Source organism: Canis lupus, chromosome 25 (assembly GCF_003254725.2).
Source record: "Canis lupus dingo isolate Sandy chromosome 25, ASM325472v2, whole genome shotgun sequence".
NCBI lineage: Eukaryota > Metazoa > Chordata > Mammalia > Carnivora > Canidae > Canis > Canis lupus.
Window position 1 is genome coordinate 9,395,694 of NC_064267.1, and position 26,157 is coordinate 9,421,850.

The 26,157-nt window shown below is 37.6% G+C and overlaps 2 protein-coding genes across 12 annotated transcripts in view; one reads left to right on the forward strand and one right to left on the reverse strand.

Annotated features, from left to right (window-relative positions):
• Positions 1-14,030, reverse strand: part of USPL1 (ubiquitin specific peptidase like 1) — a 33,186-nt gene extending 19,156 nt beyond the window's left edge. Inside the window, exons 1-4 of one of the 7 annotated variants that reach the window (XM_025462582.3) lie at positions 13,810-14,030; positions 10,557-10,705; positions 9,886-10,014; positions 2,245-2,890 (exon numbers count right to left, since the gene is read on the reverse strand). In XM_025462582.3, coding sequence (XP_025318367.1) covers positions 2,245-2,890; positions 9,886-10,014; positions 10,557-10,637 — 856 coding nt within the window. In that variant the 5' untranslated portion in view covers positions 10,638-10,705; positions 13,810-14,030. The other 6 variants (XM_025462580.3, XM_025462581.3, XM_035719928.2 and 3 more) reach the window with 6 other exon arrangements.
• A 30-nt stretch (positions 14,031-14,060) lies between these two features.
• HMGB1 (high mobility group box 1) overlaps positions 14,061-26,157 on the forward strand; it is a 127,794-nt gene continuing 115,697 nt past the window's right edge. The window contains exons 1-2 of one of the 5 annotated variants that reach the window (XM_049101320.1): positions 14,513-14,660; positions 23,780-23,844. The gene's annotated coding sequence lies outside the window, so the exon portion shown is untranslated. Of the gene's footprint in view, positions 14,158-14,294; positions 14,377-14,401; positions 14,661-23,779; positions 23,845-26,157 lie in introns of those variants that run through there. The other 4 variants (XM_049101319.1, XM_049101318.1, XM_035719954.2 and 1 more) reach the window with 4 other exon arrangements.

Consider the following 26,157-nt stretch of genomic DNA (forward strand, 5'->3'; position numbering starts at 1 on the left):
TAGAGTTAATGAACAGCTACACACATATATGGAAGGCTATGTAACAAATGTGGCTTGGCAGATCAGTTGAGGAAAAAAGTGGAGATGGAAAGACTGGCTAGGCAATGGGGGGGGAGTGGAAGGGATCATTATCACATACAAAAATTAACTTTAGGTGAATTAAAATTCAAGGTCAGCAACAAAACTTTATGACTTTCCAGTGCAAATAGAGCTGAATGACTTTCTAATTTTGGAAAAGACTCCTTTTAAATGTCAGAAGTAGGGATCTCTGGGTGGCGCAGCGGTTTAGCGCCTGCCTTTGGCCCAGGGCGCGATCCAGGAGACCCGGGATCGGATCCCACGTCGGGCTCCCAGTGCATGGAGCCTGCTTCTCTCTCTGCCTGTATCTCTGTCTCTCTCTGTCTCTCTCTGTGTGACTATCATAAATAAATAAAAATTAAAAAAATAAATAAATGTCAGAAGTATTACTAGCTACAAAAAATTAACAATTTCTGTACATCAAAAGATATCTTTATAAAAATAAAAATGTAAGATACAAATTGGGAGATTTAGCAACACATATCTGACACAAAGATAGCAACAAAGACATAGAAGCTCAAGTACATGACAATGAAACAAGTCAGGATAAGACACAAACAGGCATTGCACAAGAGAGGAAACATTATCAATTCTACACTTGAAGAGCTATCCAACCTCTTTAAAATTTAAGCAAGGCGAGAGTTGGGGTGGGGGGTAAAGAGGTGAGGGAACTAAAGAGTACACCTGTGATGAGTACCAGGTGATGTATGAACTGCTGAAGCACTGCACTGTATACACCTGAAACTAATATAACATTATGTTAACTGGAATTAAAATAAACATGTAAATAAAATAAAATAAAATTTGGGAAAGGCAAATCAAGACCACAAACCATTCTGCATCATTCAAATAGCAAAATTCTCCAAGTGTGAAAATAACCAAGGGAGAATATATGGATCAGGAAGATCTCTTACACATTGCTAATGGGAGTATTGATTGGTACAACCAGTTTGGACAACAATTTGCCATTATCTTGTAAATCTGAACTTAAAGCCAATGATTTAAGATTTTATTTATTTATCTAAGAGAGAGCACACATGCACACACTAACATAAGCTGGGGGGAGAGGGAGAGAGAGAAAATCTAAAGCATATTCTGCTTGAGACCTCTGTCCAGGTCCATGGGGCTCAATTCCACAACCCTGAGACCAAAACCTGAGTTGAAATCAAGTCAGATGCTTAACTGAATGAGCCACCCAGATGCCCCAGAGCCTATGCTTTGATTCTATTACTGTGGTATACCCAAGAATAGTTCTGGAAGCACTATTTATAATGGCAAACAACTCAATGACAAGTGAATGAATAAATATACTGATTTATTACAAAATGGTTATCTATAGCAATGAAAAATAAGGAACTACCAATTCAAGCAGTTTCATAAATAAATATTTATAAAAAGGAAAAAAAGGGGGCACCTAAGTGGCTCAGTTGGTTAAGCATCTGCCTTCAGCTCAGGTCATGATCCTGGGGTCCTGGCATCAAGGCCTGCATTGGCTTGCTGAGCAGGGAGACTCCTTCTTCCTTCTCCCTCTGTTGTCCCTGTTTGTACACTCTCTCTCTCTGTCAAATAAATAAATAAATCTTAAAAGAAAAAAAAAAAGGTCCCAGGGACACCTATGTGGCTCAGTGGTTGAGCCTCTGGCTCAGGTCATGACTCCGGGGTCCTGGGATGGAGTCCCGCTGCCTTCTCCCTCTGCCTTTGTCTCTACCTCTCTCCCTTGTGTCTCTCATTAATAAATAAATACAATCTCAAAAAAAGAAAAAGGTCCCAGAAAACATACTGTACAACATTCTTATAAAATTAAAAACAAAGTAAAGCAGGCAATATGTTGTTTAGCAATACATATGGTAAAACAAAATATTTCAAAAAAGAAGAAATTATATAACACATTTCTGGTTAATAATTATCTTTGGAGGGGAGATGAGAATGGGATGGAGAAGACCACACAGGTAGATTAAGTTACTGGAAATATTTTAATTCTTTTGGGTTGGGAGGTGGGTTCATGGGAATCCTATTGAAAAAAATTATATATATCCTTTATTGTGAATAGAGATTCTTGGAGTTGTGGAATAGGGAGCGATTTGTAGCTGTATGTTCTCCAATTGTTATGAGACAAAACTGAACATTAACTTCTTTAAATATAAAAGATAAATTATTATTACTAACCTTTAATTCCATCCAATTGATTGGTGTGCAGAAGCTTATTAGCTTGATTATACTTCGTAAACAACTGCCAGAACACAGAGTCCTCATTAGGGCACAGGTCAGTCGCAGTGTTTTTTAACCCTTCCAAGTGTACCAAGGCTGACAGAATACAATCTAACCAACAGAGAGCATTAGCATTTTTCCATTGGACACATAAAGACTGGCAAAGTGATGTACATTTGCTCTCCAATGGCATTTCCAGTTCAGACATGCATCCTTCATTTTGAGGAGAAATCCCTCCAGTTCCAGAAACATCAACTGTAGAAGGATATCCTTCAGCAGCCAAATCAATAGTATCAGCCTCCAAAATCTCAGTCTGTTCCAAGGAATCAGCTGTCCTAACTGGATTCTGTGGACCAGTCTGTGGTAAATCAGGTAAGTGAGACGAGGTTTTATCATATGCTTCTCCATTATCTTTGCTGTTCAAAACTTGTTCACCAACAGTAACAATATGACTTTTAGTCTTTTTGGCATTTGCTAAAAGAGATGCATCTTTACACTTGGTTTCCAAGAACTTTCTTTTTTGAGGCTTATTTGGAGTGTGACAATCTTCCAAATCAGGAGAAATTAAGTTATTAAGTGATTTAGAGCCCAAAGGATAGATGCACTAGAAAGAAAAAATAAAATGATAAAAACTATGAATTCAAATAAGCTTACGTTTTATATTAGTATCTATGTCATAAAAAATAGAAAATTTTAGCATCAATACAATTTTACCAATCTAAAATTAAATGAACCAGGGAATAAACAAAATTTAATCAAAATTTTGGCTCCCTAAAGCATACTTTGCCCTAGTTAATTTGAACAATCAAGGGTTTAATCTGATCTACACTAAAGCAGCTAACAAAGAAAACATACGTACCTCTGGTTTAGTAAAAAACCTAACGTTGAGTGAACTTACAAATCTCAACAATTTAAGGAAACATTCTGTGATGGGTGCTATTCTTTTTGGGAAAGGTACACTGCATAACATTAAAAACTGGAAAAATATTTTCATTTTTAGGGGGAAAATATTTCAAATAAAGAAATGTGCATTTGTAATTTCCATGTTTCTTAATTTAAAAATTGAATATTAATCTGAGAGCACATCTACATAACAATTTTTATATCTTTACTGGACTTAGAGGCAAACTGGCTGAATTTTAACAACTTCATCAAATCTCATTATCAACACGATTTCAGCCAAATATCAAAAGTGTAGACAAATCACCAAAATAACCAATTTTCCCCAAATTGGAAACTAGGAAAATATTTTAAAAGACAAATTCAAGAAATCTACGTACTATGTGTCTTCATTTAAAATAATGCCTTCTTCTATACAAGCATGGTAATGGCAACTGCTACCCTGGTGGCCTCTAATGAACTGTAGAACTAACCCTCCTGCTATCCATGCCCTGGTAGAGTTAAGCCCCAACTGCATCACTTGGGGCTTAGCCATGTGACCAGCTCTGATGTGATGTTAGCAAGCATGATGCACATGGAAGCCTGATAAGCATGGACTCACTGGGCTTGTCCTTTTGGAGCCTTCCTTCGGGAACACTCCTTAAAGAAACTTATCCATCATACGGTGAGGAGCCCAATTAGCCTCATGGAGAGACTGTCATGGAAAAGAACTGAGATCCTGGCTGACTGCTAGGGCTGTGTTCCAAGTTGGTAGCTATGTGGACATTTTAGGTTTCCCAGCCAACAACAGGTGAAGTGTTAAGAACTACCTGGGCAACCCACAGAATAATGAAGAATAGTAAGTCAAGCCATTAAGTTTTTTTAGTTAGTATGTTTTGAGCAACCGATACTGAAATGTGCTAAATCCTTTTTTTTTTTTCCTAAATCCTTTCTTAAAGTAAAGCTTCTTCTATACAAGTGAACACTATATTCATAATATTGTACTTAGGAAATTCTTTAGTTTCACAGGATAAGTTCTGGATTCTTCTCACTGTTACCAACTAGTAGTACACTCACCATCAACTAACAACTTGACCCTCAACTTTATACCTTGAGATTATTTCCTAAATCCTACCATGTCAGAAAATAGAGAACATTTTAAAACAGCAATAATTTTGTACTCATAGTCACAGACAGGTATATATCCAAAACAAAAAACAAAAACAAACAAACAAACAAAAAAACAAAACGAAAGCAGGACCTCAAAAAGGTATTTGCACACCCATACCCATTGCAGCATTATTCACAATAGCCTATAGGTAGAAGCTACCCAAATATCCATGAATGGACAAATGAATAAAAAAATGTGTATATACATACAACAAAATATAAGTCAGTCTTAAAAAGTAAGGAAATCTGGTCATAGGCTACAAAATGTATAAATATTGAGGACCTTATGCTAAGTAAAATAAGTCAGTCATAAAAAGACAGATATGGTATAATTCCACTCATATGAAGTACCTAGAGTAGTCAAATTCATAAAGACCAAATGCAGAATGGTAGTTTTCAAAGAATAGAAAAGGAAAGCTGTTATTCAATGGGTACAGAATTTGAGTTTTTCAAGACGAGAAAGTTCAAGAGATCTGCTGTATAATAACGTGAATACATCTAACACTCCTGAATTATACACTTTAAAAAATGATTAAGATGGCAAATTTCAGTTTCTTTTACAATTAAAATTTTTCTAAAAAACAAAAACAAAAAAAAAATCTTTATCTCAAGCAGAGTCAAGATCATAGTGTGCACATCTTATCAGTACCCCGAATTAAAAACAATAAACAATAAAAGGGCCGTTGGGGCTGCAAAATTTAGTGGCCTAGATGGTTTCCCCCTATATTATTTGAAAATGTCTTAACAGACTTTTCTATCTATAATTTGTGCTCCAGTCATAGGGACAATTTAAAATACAATTTGTCCTTGCCTTGATTTTCCCTTTTATAAATTAATGCTTTCAGATTTTTCTCTTTATACCTTGACTTTAGCTACTACTTTGTATTTATAATGAACATATGCCATTTTGGTAACTAGAAGTTGTTAGCCTGTCTTCGAAAAAAGTAAAGTCATAAAACGATAATTCATATAGCATTAATTTTTCCATCTAGCCCAACCATGCAAGAGCATTTAAAATCTAAGGCTGAAAAAATCTAATGCTGTCTCTTTCATGGTTTTTGAGCAGCTTAAATACATTCCCGTTTTTATTCCTATAAAACAGAAAAAGGAAAACATTGCACATTACCTTATATTTGGAAAATCAGCTATAAGGTATGACTAAAAACAAAGTATAAAAATATTTACAAAAAAATTAACTTACATTTATTTTACAAATGAAAACCAAGAAAATGAATGTTTTCTTTGATGACTTAACACTAACAACTTCAGAGCCTTATAAATTTCATGTTTTAAAAAAACTAAATATTCCAATAAAAGACTAAATAATGTAATAATAAAAAATGAGATAAAACTCCCTAGAGTTTTAAAAAACTTGAGTTTCGGGATCCCTGGGTGGCGCAGCGGTTTAGTGCTGCCTTTGGCCCAGGGCACGATCCTGGAGACCTGGGATCGAATCCCACGTCGGGCTCCCGGTGCATGGAGCCTGCTTCTCCCTCTGCCTGAGTCTCTGCCTCTCTCTCTCTCTGTGTGTGACTATCATAAATAAATTTTAAAAAATTAAAAAAAAAAATTAAATAAATAAATAAATAAATAAATAATAAAAAACTTGAGTTTCAATTTATTAATTTGGAAGCAGAATCTCAATCTTAGTGCTTTTTTCAAATCAAGAAACTTCTGATGAAGAGGAGTTTCCATTGTGGTTCTTTGCAATTTGGTAAGTGAAAGAATGTTCAATGAGCTTCAAATTTTATAACAAAACTCAAAAGAAATGAACAAATTGAGTCAAAGGTCTCATAGACCAAAGATCAGTAAACTCTACCTGTAAAAGACCAGATAAATATTTCGGGCTTTGTGAGCTAGTCAAGGTCTCCAGCATTACTACTTAAGTCTGCCATTATAATACAAAAGCATCCACAGACAATGCAAAAATGATTCCATATGGCTTTATTCCAAGAAAATATTTTTATGGACACTGAAATATGAAATTCATATAACCTTCATGTATTATAAAATAGTATTTTCATTCTTGCCTAATTATTTAAAAACATATTGTTTTTAGCTTGTGGGTATCATATAGAGTTTGCTGACTCCTGGTCTAAACCAACTACTTCATAAAATATACACAGGGCTCTTACTGATTAGAACACTTTCTAAAAATTAGAGCAATAATTACTTTAAATTTTTTTTTTTTTACATCTGTAAAGTATAAACTTAAAATCCTTGGTTATATTATTATTTTCCTCATCACTTAAAAAAAAAATATGCTCCAAAACTAAAAATGCAAGTAATACCTCTAACTTTAACAGCCAAAATCTATGGCCCAAGGACAGGGACTTCTTTATTACAGCAGTCCATAATTAAAGAACTCTACTGAAATATTATACATTGGAAGAGGGGAAAAAAGTAGTTTTCTTCTAGAAAGATTTCTCTCTTTCCCATATTTACCATTCTACAACTTTGTTCTGAGCTAGTTAATGAGTAAATTATGTAGTCTATTTGGATAAGCTGTCAAACCCCCTAAAATCAAGCCCTCTCGTTGTTCAACAGAGCCCACTGTCTGCTTCAGAGATAGCTCTCCAGAAATTCCGTGACACTTTCTATTTTTCCCTCTCCACTGGATACAACCAACAAACGTGTTATTTTTCCCCAACTTAAAAATTTCCTCCTCCAGGTACCACCTCACATCTGTATTTCTCAGTTTCTCCTCTCCGGTTTTCTATCACTAACTCCAACCAAGTTTTTACCTAATACTTTACTGAAACTATTCTCCTCAAGGTTCTCAGTGATGCCCACAACACTCCAGCCAATGGTGAGTTGAATCGTCATTCTCCTTGAGTTGAAGGTAAATAATTTCCTCCTTAAATATTTTTTTCATTTTACTTCCAGGACAAAATACTCTCCTCTTTCTGGGTTTACTTCTACCTCACTGTCCACTTCTTCTCTCACTCCTTTCCTAGTTTCACTTCATCTCTTCAATTTCTTAATGTGGGAGTGTAACAGGGCTTAATCCCTGGATCACTATCAATATTTCTAGGTAAGCTCATCCACTCTCATGGTTCAATTATTTACATGCTGATGACTCCCAAACTCTCTAACCTCATTCTCAACCTAATACCAGACACATAGATCCGACCACTTCTTTCTTTCTTTAAAAAAAAAAAAAAAAAAAAAAGATTTTATTTATTTATTCATGAGAGAGAGAGAGAGAGAGAGAGAGAGAGGGAGAGAGAGGCAGAGATACAGGCAGAGGGAGAAGCAGGCTCCACACAGGGAGCCCGATGTGGGACTCGATTCTGGTCTCCAGGATCACACCCCCAGCTGAAGGCTACACTAAACCGCTGAGCCACCGGGCTGCCCCGACCACTTATTTCATATACCTTTGAGTATTAGATACCTATCTCAAGCTTGACTGGTCCTAGCCTGACCATCCCCCCACCAAAATCTTTCTCTTTCCAAAGTCTTTCTCATTTTAGTAACTGGCAACTCCACTCTTCCAATTATTCAAGCCAAAAATCTGGTCATCATCCTTGACTCCTCTCTCTTCTACAATGTATCCCAGTCTTTCAAGAAATCCTTTTTGCCTCTACTTTCAAAATAGATAGATAATCCAACCATGTCCCATCACTTAAGCCACTATTTGCTCCTCATGGAATACTCTAATTGCCTTCCAACTAGCCCCCCTAACATCAGGTTTTGCCCATTACATATACTTTCAACACAGGAGCCACAGTGATCCTTTTAACATGCAAATCAGATTATGTCACTCCCTCTCCATTTCAGTCATAGCAAAAGCCAGACTATTTTACAATGATCTCTAGGACTCTACTTGGTCCAGCCCCCTCCTCATTATTTTCCTGACCCATCTTCATTACTGTATCACTTACTCAGATCCAGCTCTGCTAATTTCCTTGCAGTATAACAAACACACACAGGCAACCTTTACTCTCTCAGGGCCTTGTACCTGCTACTCTCCCTGCATGGAATGCTCATCCATCCCACATCCACATGACTTGTTCTCTTAGGTTTTGCTCAAACGTCACTTTCTCAATGGAGAGTTCCCTCTACCTCTCTATCTAAAATTGCTAACTACCCACTCCCTAACACTCCAGTCCCCGGGCTTGACTTTTCCCCATAGTACTTTTCATCACTTCACACACAAAAAATATATTTTATTTATTGATTTTTTTTTCCCATCTAGAATAGAACCACCTTCTTGAGGGTATATTTTTTTGCTTTATACATTGTATCCTATCCACTGAGTGCCAAAGTGGTGACACTCAAAAAAAAAGGTATTGAATAAATACAAAAAGAAATTTATTTCTATTTGTAAGAACGTCTGGGATTTTCTTCAAGTTATACCCAGCAAAAATATCTATCACAAACAGTATGATTTAGTTTAGAATTTTGCAAACTGATCGTTAGACTCATCTCTGCAAGTTAAAAACCTCTGTAATTCTGGGTCAACTCTACTAAATTTGGCATCTGGGGGTAAGACCCAGAAATTTTTAAAAAGTACTCTAGGTGATTCTGATAAACTGCTAGTTTACTTATAATAAAACATCTGAAATTAGAAGACTATACTCCAATTACAGTTCAGCCACCTTATGTTCCTAACCCTCTGTATCTGATTTCTTATTCATAAGATGGAAATATCTACCTTTCAAAGTTCCAAGAATTAAACATGTATATAAGAGTTTCATAGTGGCACCCGGGTGGCTCAGGGGTTGAGCATCTCTACTTTTGCCTTAGGTTGTGATCCTGGGGTCCTAGGACTGAGTCCTTCATCAGGCTCCCCGAAGGGAGCCTGCTTCTCCCTCTGCCTATGTCTCTGCCTCTCCCTTATGAATAAATACAATCTTAAAAAAAAAAAGTTTCACAAATTGTCAACTATGATAAAATATAGATTATGCAATTTGATGAACTCCTCTAATAAAATTTGTACCACTAGGGGCACCTGGGTGGCTCAGCCAATTAAGTACCTGATTTCAGCTCAGGTCATGATCTTGGGGTCCTGGGATCTGAGTCTTGCATGGGGCTCCCCACTCAGCAGGGAGTCTGCTTATCCTTTTCTTTCTGCCTCCACCCCCACTTATACTCTCTCTCAAATAAAATCTTCAAATAAAAAAATTATATCATTGGATACAAATTCTATAGTTAATTCTAAAAGACATTTAAATCTTTAAGTATATAATATTTAGAGATTAATAACTTTTCTAATTAAGTTCCAAAGTTTATAAACCAGAGAGATGAAAGGATAACCCTATATACCAACAACTAACAAAGACTCCCACAAGGTTAAAAAAAAAAAATCCATCTTGAAATTTTCTCCTCTCACAAGTCTAATGATAATAAAAACAAGTATCTTCATGCAGTAACTGAGGAAAAGTAACAGGAAATATTTAAAACTGTATACTAGACAGATGTAGAAACTCTGATTATCTATGTATTAAAAATATACAGTCTAAAATATACAAAACAAGTACAAATTTAAACACTGAAGGAATAAGAAAAAAGCTAAAACCTTAATACTATCTAAGATTAATACTTTACCTGCAGATCCTCACACAAAAAGATAGATTCTTGAAAACTAATTCGGTAAGTCTTTAAGGCTTTTAACTTTCCTTTCTCTCTACAAGCAGGGCAATACCCATCTGACGGGGCTTTAGCTGAATCATAATTCTAAAAAAGAAATAAAGTAAATTAAAATATAGACATTCCTAGATTGTAACAAATTACAAAAAGTTAAATGGAAAAGTAACCAAGAAAAAAAAATACAATTTTCACCTGAAAGTGTCCTGGCTACATATTTTAAACATGACAAATAAAAGAAATGCATACAGGCTTTAAATACAGCTTTTATTCCAAAAAGAATGTATCATAGTTTTAAATCTTAAATTTTAAGTGTTAAAAATAGCATCAGTTTTATTTGCAAGAAAAAAAAAAGTAATGTCAATTGTGAGGGAAAATATATGTCCCATATTTTCAGAGAATAATAAACCACAAGGTCTATGTTTTATTTCTACTTTCACATATGAATAAAACACAGAGAGGTAAATACATTAATCTTTCGCCATTGCTGTAAGATTTCCGTGGAAGATACAACTTTTTAGAAGTTAATTGGTAAAATTAAAACCGAGTTTAAGTCTCAAAAAGAGGAGGAAAAAAACCAACTTTGCACTGAGGCAAAAAATAAGTTCACTAACTTTTCCCAAATACCCCACCATGTGGAGTGAAGAAATCCCTATATCAGTCCCTGGTCCAATCACTGGCAAACCATTTCCAATCTTCGGGAAATCCATCATTCCGAGTCATTGGCTAATTTATGTCACTTGAAACATGTCAATATCACTAAGGATTTTTTCAATGAACCCTGGAAAAAAAAAAGTCAATAGACAATTAAATAAAAATCCTATTTACTTTAAAAAAGAGCTATGCTATCTTATAAGATGTATATATACTAAATAAATTTGAAACTATACACCCCAAGATAAACATATTCTAAAATTGTAATCTTCAACTGAAAACCAATTACCTATATTTACTTATAAACCTAGTAAATTTGTTAGAAGATAGCAAACTAGCAATAAAGACAAAGTTTCAGACTCATTTCTATGCAAATTTATTAAAACTTATAATAAAGGCAAACTATTATTTAAATTAAAAATTATACTGATCAGAGTAAAAAAACCCAAGTTTTTAGAGTCTCTGCATAATCTAAAACAATTATGTCAGCATTATACTAAGAATGTATTTTAAAGACCCCACGTCTATTGTGCCATCGCTTGAAAGAGACAAAAGAACCCCTACTGCTTTCAACCACCAAAGTCACCAAGAAAATGCTATTTTTTTAAGTTTCCAACAATACACTAATTCATAATAAATGAACTGTACCAGACAAAAATATAGACATGTCAATAGTACAAATTATACGTTACAAGCTTGCTTTGAGTAATTTCATGGAATAGAATCACATTCAGTAAAGTCAAAATTATAAGACTGGAGCTCAGGATAAGGAAAAATTAATTATTAAGAGTAGTTTAGATACTGATTTAAAATACTGGGAAATCAGACACAAAAGACTTTAAAGCAGAGTGAATTGCCACTTAGTAGGTATGTTGTAAAATAATTTCAAGCAAGTCTTTCCCAAATCTAAGAATTTCTTTGACAACCACCTCCTGGGAAAATGTGGCTTTCGGATACACTTTAAAAACCAGTTACTCTATTCTGTTTCAGAAGTATAAATTTTACACATATTTCAAGCCAAGGAATAATTTCAAAAATAAAAATGCTTCTAAGAAAAGTGGAAGTGAATCTCAATTTCCCATTCCTGAAGAAATATTGCTAAAGGCAGGATTTCTCAACCACAGCACTGTAGACATTTTAGACAAGATAATTCTTTGCTGTGAGGGCTGTCTTGTACACCGTAGGATGTTTAGCAACATCACTGACTTCTACCTACTAGATAGTTAAGTGCCATTGGCACTCCTCAGTTGTGACAACCAAGAAAGTCTCCAGACGCTGCCAAATGACCCCTGGGAAGCAAAGCTGTCCCTCTGAGAACTCCTGCCAAAAACATAAAAATAAGTTTGGTACTAACTTCTACTTCTTCAGTTCCTCACAGACAACACCAACTTATTATTTTTGGTTGGCTCTATCTTTAATGTACTTTAAAAAGGGAACTATAAAGGAAAAGAGTCAAACTGCTTATGGTTCCAGAGTGGCTCAAAGCATGGGCTTTATATAACTGTACATCTGGGTTCAGAAATTTGTAAAACTGCTTCGTACTAACAATTTAATACAACAAAATATGTAAAATGCTTAGTACCTGAACAGACAGTATATTTTAACTCTTTATTCTGTGCTAATTTTATATTTCACTGTATGTAGCAAACATGCTGTTATCTTATAATTCTGCAGGATTCTCAAAAGAAAAATCAGTACTTTATGTATTCTGAGTAAAATGTTTCTGATGAAAATCTCTATCTGCCTGAAGGAACTAGAGAACTTTTTTGGCCTGTTTTATCTCTCAATTATAAAAGTAAAACGTAAGCCTTCAGATCGGCTCTGATCCTGATCTCAGCAGCCAACATTTCAACGGGAAAAGCAGACAGGTAGTTGAAATTCTGAATATGCAAAACCCCACAAAAGAAAATTCATTTAAGAAAATATCAAGAGGTAAGCTGTCCAGGTCTTCCAAAAACAATTTCGTTTGTCTTTTTACAAAAACCCTGGAGTGGTTCTTACAGGTTAACTTGCCCTCAGTGATGGTCTTCATTGTTCTCCCTACCAAAGTAACCTGATCCTTTTTCTTGTATCCCACCTAGATTTTGCTATCTTCCTCTCCGTAAACACACAGACTAGAAAATAGAAAATTTGAGTGGTTGTCTAAACTTTCACTCCCCACTTGTTCATGCAGTAAGTCACCAAATTCTGTGGACAGTTCTTTGGAAGCCTCAAATCCCCCCTCTCCAAGCCATCCTCACTCTATCACTGCCAAAGTGACGCTTGTAATAAGTCCGAGGTCTGCCAACGGCTCGGCTTAAATTCATCTATTTACTCCAACATCCAATGGCTCGGCTTAAAGTCATCTATTTACTCCAACCTGATTATGGAAAATTCCAAACAGCTCAGTATGAACCTGAGGATCATACTATGCATATTGCCTACTACGCTCATTGCACTCGCGACCAACCTCGCTCTCCAATCTCACCATGCTCTACTCCACTTTACCCTCAGCACCTTTCTCCAGACGCCCTTTTTTCATTACTCCCGTAAGCCACGGATACTCCCGGACGCCGACAGTGCACTACTTAGCCTCATATGAACTCAGTTACAGCACAATGAAATGTGTAAAGCTGGCCCTGGGAATGACGAAAGCCATGCAATTAAGCTTGTTTCCCAGTCCCGTGCGCACAATGGGGAGACCCAGAGAACCAGCTGCTCCGAGAAGAGCCTTAAGCCCATTGAGTTTGCACACACCCCTCCGTCTCCCCGCCAGCAGGCGGGCTCAGCACAGGAATTGGCTAAAAGGTAAAGCCACAGCAGACCCGAAGCCGAGGAAGGGGGTCGAGGGTCGGCTTTGGGCGCCCGGCCCGGCACCGAAACCCAGCCGTCCGGAATCCTAGACGCACAGGGCCAAGGCACGTTGGTCTCAAAACCCAACCTTAGAAACCCGGGAGGCGCAGGGTTCGTTGACCCTCCCCACCTCCGCGCTCTTTGGGAGAGCGAAAAACAACACAACTCTGGTTTCTCTTCAGCATTTACCTCTCGGAGCCAAAACGAACCAGTAACTCTGTAACTGCATTAGCAGCCCTTCCCCGCGAGCCGCGTCCCAGCCCCTTCCCCCCCCCCCCCACCCCCGCCTAGCCCACCTTTTTGGCGCGCCGACTGCCCCACAGGCGGCCCTTCTTCCCCCGCTCCGTCCGCCTTCCCGACTTCGGGACCCGGCGGAAACTACTTCCTCTCCTCCCTCACCTGCCGCGCGCACTCCCCTTCTTGGCACCAGGTCGGTCCGCACTCCCGTTCCAGCCTGGGTCCACGACACCCTCCGCAACGTTCAACCCACGTTCCCCTCGGCCCGCTCCTCCCCCACCGGCCTCTCCGCTACAAAAGCGGCTTCCGGTCTGAGTCCGCCGCAAAAGAGTTCCCCTTCCTGCTGGGCGCGGGGCCCGAAAGGACGTCAGCGAGGCGGGGAAGACGAGAGCGGGAGCGCTTCCGGGCGGCCTCTGCAGAGGCGTGGCTGTCCGCCTAGCTGTCGCAGTCGCAGGTTTCCGCTGCGGCGACGGCTAGGGGCGGGGCCGGTGGCTGCCGAGCCCGGCATCTGTGAGTGGCTGGGTTTGGGGAGGCGACGGTTCTGGAAGCTGCTGGAAAGCGCTCGAGTGGCGGAGGTGACGCCAGCGGCCAGGGGGTGGGGCGTGATTAAAACTAGTGCGCGTCCGGCAGCGGAGGGATTACGCTGAGGAGAGAGTCCGGCGCGCGCCGCGTCGCGCCCTGGCCCGGGCGAGCCCGGGTTGGAAGCGGCCGCGGCGGAGAGTGACCTGGGTGGGTGGGCGGGCGAGGGACGGGCTCCCTGGCCTGCAGAGGTGGCGCGTGCCTGCCGCGCCGCGGCCTCGCCGGACGGGCGTGGGTCGCGCGCGGCCCCCGTACTCCGCTCTCCTAAAGCCTCGGTGCGAGCCGAGCAGCCACAGAGCGTGTGTTCACACAGGGTCACCACACACGGAGCTGCCCCTCCCTGTCTCCCCAAACCCCAGCCTCGAGGCCAGGGGCTTTTCTGCCAGGATTCTGGGGTGTTTCTCCTCCTTTCCTCCCTCCCAGATCTTCTAACGGTAAGGGGAGTAGCCAGAGCGCAGGGACGTTGCTCTCCACGACCCGTCCCGAGTGGTCAGCAGCCCGCCTGTCCCTGCTGCGCTCGTCTCAACTGCCCTGCCTTGTTCTCAGGAAGGGAGAATTCTCATTTAGTGGATAAGTGTGAGACTCTGCTTTCGCAGGAAGGTCATGTGGCTTAGGGGACATGGTGCCCGCGTGGGCTATTTCTGACCTGCGTTCTGCATCTTGGAGCAGCGTATTCGAGAAGTCCTTTTGGGCGATTGCTTTTGTGTCCTAGAGTGATACGTAGTTTCTGACCGTTTCTTCTTACAGAGTGACCACCGTTGGCATTTGGGACTGTGGGGGTATTTCTAGTGGTCTCAAAACTAAACTATATTCTGGAATAATGCTGGTAATTTTGATAGGACGGTATAGAGGACACAAGTCCTGTAACTAAGGAATTCCTCAGTAAAAAGGATTTTAGTTTTCGGTACTTAAACGACTGCATGTGGCCAAGAAATCCAATAGAGAGTTTGTTTTTCTCCAGACTGAAAAGCAGGCTGGTTAGGTTTTGTTTACCTTCTATCGTTGTACTTGATTATTAATATACTGGTATGTTTGTTGTAAGATATAGCTAGTTTTCTTTTTCAAATGAATTATGAAAATACGAGAATGTAGTATTTCCTTCTTGAAGTGATAGCCAAACTCAGAGTTTTTCCTGTTCACCGTTGCTGTTTCCATTTTTAGGATGGGAAACACTTTTTTTTTTTTTTTTTGTAATAAATGCTTGCTGAAGTGTTTGTCAGTTGAACAAAGATAATTCATTCGGTTAAAAATTGTAACTTAAATTTTAATATTGAGAAATCAACATCGCCAAACTGAATTTTGATATAACTTATAATTAAATTTGATATAATATAATGAAACGTTTGTAAAGTTGATTTATGTCTTTTAGTGCAAATTTGATTTTTTTTTTTTCTTGCCAGGAAAAAGTATGTAATAGTAACAGAAACAAAATGGATGTGGGGTTTGGGATGTGGAAAGAAAACAGGATTTTAGCATATGCTGAGTTTTGACGCCAGAGCTTTTCCCCTCTTGTAAAAGATTTAAAAAGTTCTGAAAGACTTGATAAGGTAAAAAGAATGATGGCATCATAGGACAATCCGTTAGAAGACCTTGCCTAGAAAGGCTCCTTTCATTTAAAGTAGCAGGCCCAGGTTGAGAAAAATAAATACATTTATGTTTTTTCTTTACTAGTGTATTTGAATGCCCCTTCCTATGTACACTAGTCCCAGAAAAAGAATTAAAGCAATCTCCTTGTCAGCAGTGTGGGACAGAAGTTTTATTTACCTGTTTCCAATTAAAAACTAACAATCTAATTAAAGAGAGATTTTATTAAATTAATGAACAGCTACAATAGGAATATAATGTACAATTAAGGTTTTCTTTCCTTCTTTTTTTTTTTTTTTTTTTTTATAAACTTCTCATAATGTCAGGTTTTGTCCCATCTGCTAGGTTGGATTCCTTAATCACAAGCCAAGTCTTCAGCCCAAACCTGGGATATAAAAGCAGCCTGCTGTGATTGGTTATTCTGATCTCCTCAAAAAGATGAGAGCTAAAGTGACTAACCATGGTTTTTAGCAGCACCTTTATGAGTACAGTCTATTTAATCTCTTATTTCATTCCAACATTCAGGAGGCTTTACAAACCAAGAACTTTTTAAACTTGGAGACAAAATTCATTTGGTAATAAAATATGACCTGAGTAAATGAGAAGTTTTTTATAGTTTTTATCCCATATGTTTTGCTGAAGAAATATTTTTATGTTTGCTTATGGGGTGCTACCCTTGGCCACTGGTATGGGAGGTGTAAGTTACATAATGATTTGTGTACCTTGTAACATTTTTATATTTCAAGGAATTATTATTTTTAAAACACATCCAGACTCTGGGTTTTGGTTAAGGAATGTGAACCCATATTCGTATTTTTGGCAGTACACATGTGTTGGTATTTGCATATTTAGAAAATTAAAACACTTTAGTTCTTGCCCTAAACTGAATTCAGTTGAGAGAGGATAGAAAAAAGTATACATGTCATACTGTAATATGCGCAGCCATGGAGATATGCACAGCCTATTTGTAAGTGTAGCCACATCAAGGTCACATGAGAAATTCATAGTCTGAGGATTTGAGGTTATTTCACACTTTAGACAAAACATGACAACCCATTATGTAGCCTAAACTTGTTTGCATTTTGTATGGACAAAATATTGAGAAAACAGTACGATTCTCAAGAGTCACAGAGTAGATACTGGAATATCTGATTTCTAATCCTCTTTTGCTGTGTGACCTTACATGAGTCACATAATTTTCGAGGCCTTGGTTTACAGATCTGTAAGTGAGAAGTTTAGAATAGATGGTCATTTATAGTTCCAATATTCTATCTGTAGATATTTATCCTTAGCACTATGCCTACTTTTTGTAAATGTTTTCCATTAAAAGCATGATCCTATTTTGTCTCAAACTACGTTAGATTATCTAAATTTTGTATTTTTGGGGGGTTAGGTAATATTTCTCACTGTTCAAAATTCAAAATGAATATGCAGTGAAAACTTTTCCTTTCTGCTCCTGCCCCTAAGCCACCTAGTTCCTTGCCAACGAAGTAACCAATGTGAAGAGTATCTTGTGTATTTTTCCGAAAAAACGTGCATGTATATATAAGCAAATACTACATATTTTTTTGCATTTTTTATGTAAATGGTATTATACACAGTTTATGTACTTTATATTTTTTCGTTTATCTTGAAGTTCTGTGTCATATGAGGTGGCTTCTTACTCATTTTTATGGCAGCATAATATTCCATTGTATGATGTATCGCTTCATCAGTCCTCTCCTTTTGGGCATTTACATTTTTTTGCTTGGTTTTTATTAAAAGCATTATGCGGTGAATAACTTTGTACATTCATCATTTTCAATATATGTGAATGTCTTTTCCCTAAACAGTGGCACAGCTCTATTGGGATAGTGACATAGTTGATAAAATATGTTATTTAGTTACCAATAACAAAAAATTGATGGCTCAGGGTCTCAACAGTAATTACCAGGGTTCCATCAACTTTGACTTATGTTGCTGTCTCTGCCATTATAGTATAGTGGCATAGCTAGAGTAAACATATCAATAAATCACATCATCTGAATGGCTGTTTATTTGAGCCTTAGATGAAGCAAGTAGATTATATGTAGGGACCTTGTCCTAAACAATCAAATAAGAATATATGTAAGTATATGTAAATGTTTATGTAAATGTTTAAACACTAAAATCATGCAGCAGAGCAAGATTTTCAATGAGAGGCTTATAAGAATGAAGACTAATTGATGTAACAACATATTTCTGCTTTCCAGCTCATGTTTATTCCTGGGTGTATACTCATTGAGTACTATTTAAATTTATATTTTTCTTTTAAACTACTTTACCAAGCACATACATTTGACTTTATGTAAGATACAACTTTTATAGTATTCCCACTTTACCAATAAAAAAAACTAAACCTAGAAGTAAACAAATGACCCGGATTTGCATAGCAAAGTGGCAGACCTGGGACTCGAACCTGCATCCTCTAATTTCTAACAGAGGGCTTTTCCCAGTATATCACATGCTCTTATCATTTCACGTGTAGCTATAGCAGTAGATCTGAAAATGCCCAGTGGTTAGAGACTGCTTTAGGTACATCTCCTCTGCCTAAGCTCCAGAGCAACCTAGAGTACAGAAAGCAGCAGGGTGTTTTTCTGAAGACAAAAGAACATTTTATAAGTAATTATTGAAGTAATTACACAACATGTTGATTAGCAATCAGGAGGACTCCAAATCAAAAAATTAAAGCTGATCTAGAGAAACACTCTTCTTTCCTAATTGGGACACAGTCATCACTTGGAGATGAATTTATCAGTCATAAGGACTGGAGAGAAATTAGGATTATTTGGAAACAGTCTGACATTCATGCCAGAATTCATGCCATTTTTAAATTTAGCCAGGAAAATCTGAACCATCAGAAAAGGAGAATTGGTGAGTGAAAGAACTGCAAGAGACTTGGTAAATAGAAGGATGGAGAATGTGCTGTAGTAACTACATTCCCCTGAAGTTGGAATTGTAACATATGACCACCACCCCTGCTTTAGGGCCTTAATTCTGGCTGTTCCCCTTTTCCCTGCAAATTTGACTCTTACCCTTCAAGTGTCAGCCTCAGTTTCACTTGTCAAGCTGTCCACCTATCTGAGTAGTAATCTGTCTGCCACCCCTATCCTAATACCTAATTACCACCTGCTCTTTGTTTTCTTAATTGTTTGTGTGTGTGTTGTCAGTCTCCACTAAGTTGTGTGTTCTGTGAGGGCAAGGACTACATCTGTTTTGTTCACTGTTATTCCATAGTTATAGTACATATTTGTTGATCAGTGAACCATCTTCATGATTTCCAATTCATATGGCTGACAAAACCTACTCTTAAAATGGAATGTTTTCAACAGTATATTTCCCCACATTTTTATATTTGTTCAGCATTGTTTTAGAAGATGTGTATGTCATTTATGTGCTCATCTTCTTACTGAGAAAAATATTTGTCAACAAGCTTTTATCGTATATGCAAAGAACTATGCTAACTGCAGGGTGAATACAAAGGTGAATAATACATAATCCTTCTCCCTAAAGAAAAGTAGAAACATTTGTAAACATAGTTTTTATACAAAAGCAAAATGAATTAATACTAAATAGAGATGTGCAAAAAAAAAAAATAGAGATGTGCAAGAAATATTCAGAAGCAACAATGAAGAAAATGGTTAATTTTAATTATAGGAAGTGCCTCACAGAGTTGAATTTTGACTTTGGTCTTAAGGATAGAAACAGTTGAGATGCTTATCGATATAGAGAATAGGGATAAATAAGTCTTTAGCTTTACTTGTTAGAAAGCCTTTAAAATAGTAATATTTAACACAAAGAAGTCTTATAAAATATTGTCATAAAGCGATCTTTATAAATGTCAGTAATAGGGATGCCTGGTGGCTCAGTGGTTGAGTGTCTGCCTTTGGCTCAGGTGGTGATCCTGGGGTCCTGGGATTGAGTCCTGCATCGGGCTCCCTATGGGAAGCCTGCTTCTCCCTCTTTCTATGTGTCTGCCTCTTTCCGTGTTTCTCATGAATGAATAAACTAAATCTTTTAAGAAATCTAAAATATATAATAAAAATTTCAGTAATAAAATTAATCTGGCCTTAAATATTATACTTCTGAATTGAGATTAACTTTAAAATAATTTGACTGTTTTGAGTAGGTTGATGCTTTCCAGCTAGTTGCTAAGTTATGGGTTCAATCTAAGAATTAGATTCTGATTGCTAATTGAAATTAGTAATTATTTAGTAAACTAATCAAGACAAACTGTTGAATGATTTTTTAAATTCTTTTTTTAAGTGATTTTCAAGCCATTGGTGATCTTTAACGTATGGTTCTCTGACCACACAAGTTAAAATGTGGACTATTTTTTGATGGTCTAATTTGGATTTCTTTTTTAAGTTTATAGTTGCTTTCCTACTCTTGTGTATTTTCCTAATATATAGATTCTCCCTCCTCTTACAAAAACAAAACAAAACAAAACAGGCTTTAGATTCACAGACCTGATTTCAACTTGTCCACTTATTAATCACAGTTCTGCTACTTTACAATTTTGTTTCTTCCAACAAAATACTTAACTTCCCCGAGGCTTAAGTTTCATCCATATGATGAAAATATCTACAATCCCACTGTGTCATTTAACTATTTTTGTGACCTAAGGTAAATTATTTAATCTGTCTGAGCCTCAGTTTTCCCATGTATGAAATGAAATGATCTTAAATGAGGTGATACATGGAACAGTGCCTGGCAGTTAATAACCCTCAGCAAATGTTGGTTTCCCTCCATTATCTTCCATTTCATCTAAGCCCTGCATGTCTCTTAAAATTTGCTTGAAGTTCTGTTTGCTATAATCTTTCCTTTGATAACTCACAGCAGTCTCTTTTTTCCCCAAAGTCATTGCACTCACTGTGTATACCCTGGTTCTTAAATTGGTATGGATCAATGTTATATCGGGAACTCACTAAAAATGCAATTGCTTGGGTCCTATTCCTGATTCTTTGGGTTTGGCGTGGGGTCTGGGCATCTGTGTTTTTTTGCCTCTCTCCAGATTTTCTGATGCTTACCAGTGATCATAATTTCTCACTTACTTGTTAGTTATATGCTTCTTATAGTTTATATTTGTTAGGCAATTATTATATTACTATTTAACCCTTCAGGTTGTCTTAGTTTACATACCAAATATACTGTACAGTTCATAAGAGCATGAAATACCCATGATAATGCTCTGTTTTTGGTTTAGAGGTTGATAGTAATGCCACCCGTTGCTGAAGTAGAGATCCAGTTAAGACATAAAATGCAGAGATCGCACAGATGAGGGGTCAAATACAAGTTTAATTCTGAAAAAGTTGTTTGGGAAATGTGGCTGAGTTTTGCAGCAACAATGAATTTCTAGTATTGCACTCCAAAATAAGGCTGATTTAAACCTCAAGTTTCTTCTGTCTGCAAGAATGGAGCTTGTCCTCCTATGTTTACTGTGTGATAGACAATAGCCCAGAATAAATGTCTGTCTTCTTAGACAAATTCCAAATGGAAAGGAAATAGAAAGTGGCTGAGCCTCAGAATTTTTTTCTTTCAAATTTATCAGACCAGTTATTCCCTTCTCTGCCAGGGAGGAGGTCAGCTATGAGTATTACTCGAAGAAAGTTTCATGTGGAGATGTGGAGTATGCCAGAGCTCTCATGTCCCCTGTGGTATTCAATAGGCATACTTGTCGATGGATTTTTTTTAATACCTTGAATTGCATCAGGATACTGTGATTTTTAATATTTAAGTGGGACATTATAAAGCTACAATTTCAGTTAAATTAATTTATATCATTATATTTTACTATGCAAGAAAGTACCCCAAAATAGCTTAAACTACAAGTATTTATTTCACACCATTTCTGATGGGCAGGAATTTGGGAGTGGTTTAACTGAGTAGTTCCAATTCAGGATCTCATGTGGTTGTATTCATCTGAAGGCTGCATGAGTGTCTCTCAACATGATAGCTGGCTGTCCTCCAGAGCAGGTGATCTAAAAGAGAGGCAGAAACCAGTGTCTTATTTATAACCTACCTTTAGAAGTGATATGCCATCACTTTCTTGCTCAGACCCACTCTCATATACTGTGGGAGGGACCCACACAGGGTGTGAATACCAGGAGGCAGGGCTTGTTGGAGGCCAGCTTGGAGGCTGGCTGCACAATTACATAACATGTTAGTTTGAGGGACACCGGGATGGCTCAGCAGTTGAGCATCTGCTTTCGGCTCAGGACATGATCCTGGGGTCTGGGGATCTAGTCCCTCATTCAGCTCCCTGCATGGACCCTGCTTCTCCCTCTGCCTCTCTGTGTGTCTCTCATGTATGAAATGAAATAAATATAAAATTTTAAGATTTTATAAATAAAATCTTAAAAAAAATAAAAGTTTGATTTTGTTACCTCACATTGCTTCAACTGAGAGCAAGTAATTTAATAATGTTATAGTTTCCTAGCTGGAGATAAGAGGATGATTTTCTGCTACTGGCCTCTCCTTCCTGTCTAGCTCTGTCTAAATTAGAAATTTACAAAGTATGATCAAGAACTATCTGTGGTTTGTATGATCTTCCAGAGAGTCTGAAAGTTCAGGTGATCTATAGGCAGACTTATAATTACAGGTGATAATACCTATAATTTTTATTTTAATATGAATTAACTTATTTCTGGGAGGTGCGTCGTGAAGTACAATCCGTAGCTTCTGATTTATTCAAGCAAGGGTTTTCTTTTTGTAGCGGTAGTCTGAATGAGGTGGACTAAATGGCTAGTGAAGGTCATTTTCCTTACTAAAATAAACCACTGGCCCAAAGGGGTTAAAAAACACTTTAAGTAAGCATCAGTGGTGCCAAAGCACTAAAGAAGATCAAGTTAGTGAAATGAAATGGTATAAAATCATTCACCATTTGGGGGCACCTGGCTGTCTCAGTCAGTAGAGCTTGTGATTCTTAATCTTGGTATTGTGTTCAAACCCACATTGGGTGTAAAAATTACTTAAAAATAAAACTTTTGGGGAAAAAATCATTAACATTTTATTTTACTCATTTATTTCACCACGTGAGGTGAACTGTTTTATTTCATTATGAACTCATTTATCATAATTTATATTTCATATAATATTCTAAATGCAGGTTTTGTAAGATAGCAAGACATACATAGCAGTGTAAGTTTGGGGGATTTGAAATGTTTACTGAATTAAACAGTATAAAATTCATTTGTATAAAATCATTTATATAAAAAAATTCTTTTTTTAATGTTTTCCAACATCATGGAAAAGATAACTTGAAGATTGTGGCAGAAAATGTTTTGAGATATATTGATAATGCCTAAATGTTCTTTAAAATTCTAGGCATAAACTTTGTTCGGTCAGTTTTCATTTTAAGTTCCTTAAAGAACATCCATTAAGTTGTTTAAAGAATTTATACATGAATGACCAGTTATAGAAGCCTAGATAAAAGCATAATCAGATCTTCCACCTGTATTTAAGCTGTTTACTACATAGAAGCGTGTATAGAGTATACCTGCACCAGACCCAGTGCTCTCATTTGGCTCTTGTAATTTCCCATCAGGTAGGCATATTGGACAGCAACTTTCACCCTCAGTTATTAGGAGGCAGTATTTTGCTAGTCAGGGAAGAAATTTCTGAGAATTCATTTAACTTTCCAAATGTAGTTTGTTGTGCCTAATCCATAAAATGTTTAGTTTGGGTACTGATTAGCTTTGGGATGAGATCTCCCATGATTCTTACCATAAATGAGAGGTGGTAGTATATTTTTTCTGACTGTGGAATAGATAAACCCCCCTCAGTTGAGTCTTCAGAGCTTAGAGGTGACAGTTAAATGGGAAAAACAAACACAAACCCTAAAATAAGTTGAGAATTTTCTGAAAAAAAGGGCAGAGAAATACAGGAAAGTTGGGAGGTGTTAATCTTAGGATACTGTGCCAGCAATAATGAATATATTTACTACTTTCAGAAGCTCGTTTCCAAGACAGAAGAACAAGCTAAGTGGCTTCACCAAGAATCAGTCGGATCCATTCTGTAAGACCGGTCTTTTCAAAAACTCATTAAGAGACACCAAAGAAACATAATCAAATGCAATGCATGGACTTTGATTAAATCCTGGTTTGAGAAGAACTGCTGCAAAGCATGTTTGGGGGTAATTTTAATAAGCCTAGTTATAGAATATGTGAGTGTATTTTTTATTTTCCATATGTATTAATGGTAATAATTATGTATGTAGGAGAATTGTCCTTTTTTTAGGAGATGTATCTAAGTATTTAGAGGTGAAGTTATCTTCAATATTTAGAAGGGATGTGTGTGTGTGCATGTGTGTGTATATATATATGTACAAATAGGAAAAACAAATGTGTGTTTGCTAATGTGTGTAGTGAATCTCTGTGATAGATAATGCGGGGGTGTTGTCATACTATAGTTTTCTACTTGCTTTACAAAGGACTCCTGAGAGTGTATCTTGTATAGCTACTGTCTCTACCTTCTTCTGTTAGCTCTTTGGCATCCAGGCCAGTTAGACTTTTCATTCCTAGTCCCCCACCACCACCACCCCCGCCACACACACACACACACACACACACTATTCCTTTCCACATCATTGACATCCATGTTGCCAGATTTCAGGGTCATTTCTGAGTTGCCATTCTCCTTTTCCCTTTCCACAGCATTTGACATGGTTGTTGATTCCCTCTTACTCTCAGTACTCTTACTTCAAGTCGTCATCGTCTTCACCTTTTTAGTATTTTGTACTGGTTTCCCTCCTCTTTAAACATTGGAATGGCTCAGAATTCAGATATCTTCTCATTTTAATTCACTAATCTTGTCTTGTAGCTTTTAGTAGTATAAAGTAGTATATCTTCAGCCCCAACTTCTCCCCAGAATTTCAAGTTCACTTATCAATCAGCCTACCTGATATATTCACTTGACACCAAGTAGATAGATTTAAAATTTAGTATGTCTGATAAATGCTCGAGTCTCAACAGTCACTTCTACTCATCCACAAACAAAGCAGAGCACCTGTTTCTAACTACCACTCCCACATTCTTCCTCATCTCAGTGCTAGGCACGTCATTGATCTAGTTGGTCAGGTGAGAAAGCTTGGTATCATCTCTGACTCCTTTTTCCCCTTACAGTATACATTTAATCTAGCACATATGGTTAGCTCTACTTTTAAAATATATCTAGAATTCTGCACTTCTTCAACTCTCACCACTACCATCTTTTAAATCTTTTTTTTTTTTTTAAGATTTTATTTATTCATGAGAGACACGCAGAGAGAGGCAGAGATATAGGCAGAGAGAGAAGCAGGCTCCATGCAGGGAGCCTGATGTGGGACTCGATCCGGGACTACAGGATCACGCCACTGAGCCACTCGGGTATCCCTCACCACTACCATCTTAATCCAAGCCACCATTCTATGACAGATAATAGCAGAGTCTCTCAACTTAAGCACTACTGACATTTGAGGCCAATAGTTCTTTTTAGGGGGATGGGCTGTCCTGTGCATTGTAGGATGCTTAGCGTATCCTAGCTATTACCTGCTAGATACAAGTAGCAACTGCCTCTCCCATGGTTGTGATAATCAAAAATGTCACCAGACATAGCTAACATGTCCCTGAGTGTGGGGGGAGGATTGCCTTCAGTTGAGGACCATTGGATTATAGCAATAGCCTCCAGTTCTCCCTAATTCCTCGCCTCTCCACAGTTTATTCTCCACCTAGCAACCAGTGTATCATATAAACATATCAGTAAGATCATGTCATTCCTTTGCTCAAAATATTGCAGTGGCTTCCCATCTCAGGCTCAAATCTGTAAGTGTCTACAGATTCCTTCCCTACACGCACACACCTGTGGAAGAGCAGGTTATTCCCATTGTTCAAAACGTTCTCTCTTTATACAAATTGGAAAGGACACCCCTTTCACTAGGTAGATACAGCCCCTTACCCTACTTTATTTTTCTTTACTGCATCATTTACCAGTTTGCATCTTACATTTATTGAATGACTAGTAAAATTGGAATTGCAATAATATATACAAAGTCTATAGTTTTAGTAATGTGCACAGTTGTAATGATGTGCCAAGATAAGTGCTAAAATTTCAAGAAAGGCTTAGCGCCTAACCTAGCCCAGAGATTTTTTTTTTAAGATTTTATTTATTCTTGAGAGATACAGAGAGACACACAGAGGGAGAAGACATAGAGACATAGGCAGAGGGAGAACCAGGCTTCATGCAGGGAGCCCGATGTGGGACTTGATCCCGGGAATCCTGGATCATGCCCTGAGCCAAAGGCAGATGTTCAACTGCTGAGCCACCCACGTGTTTCTAGCTGAGCGATTCTTA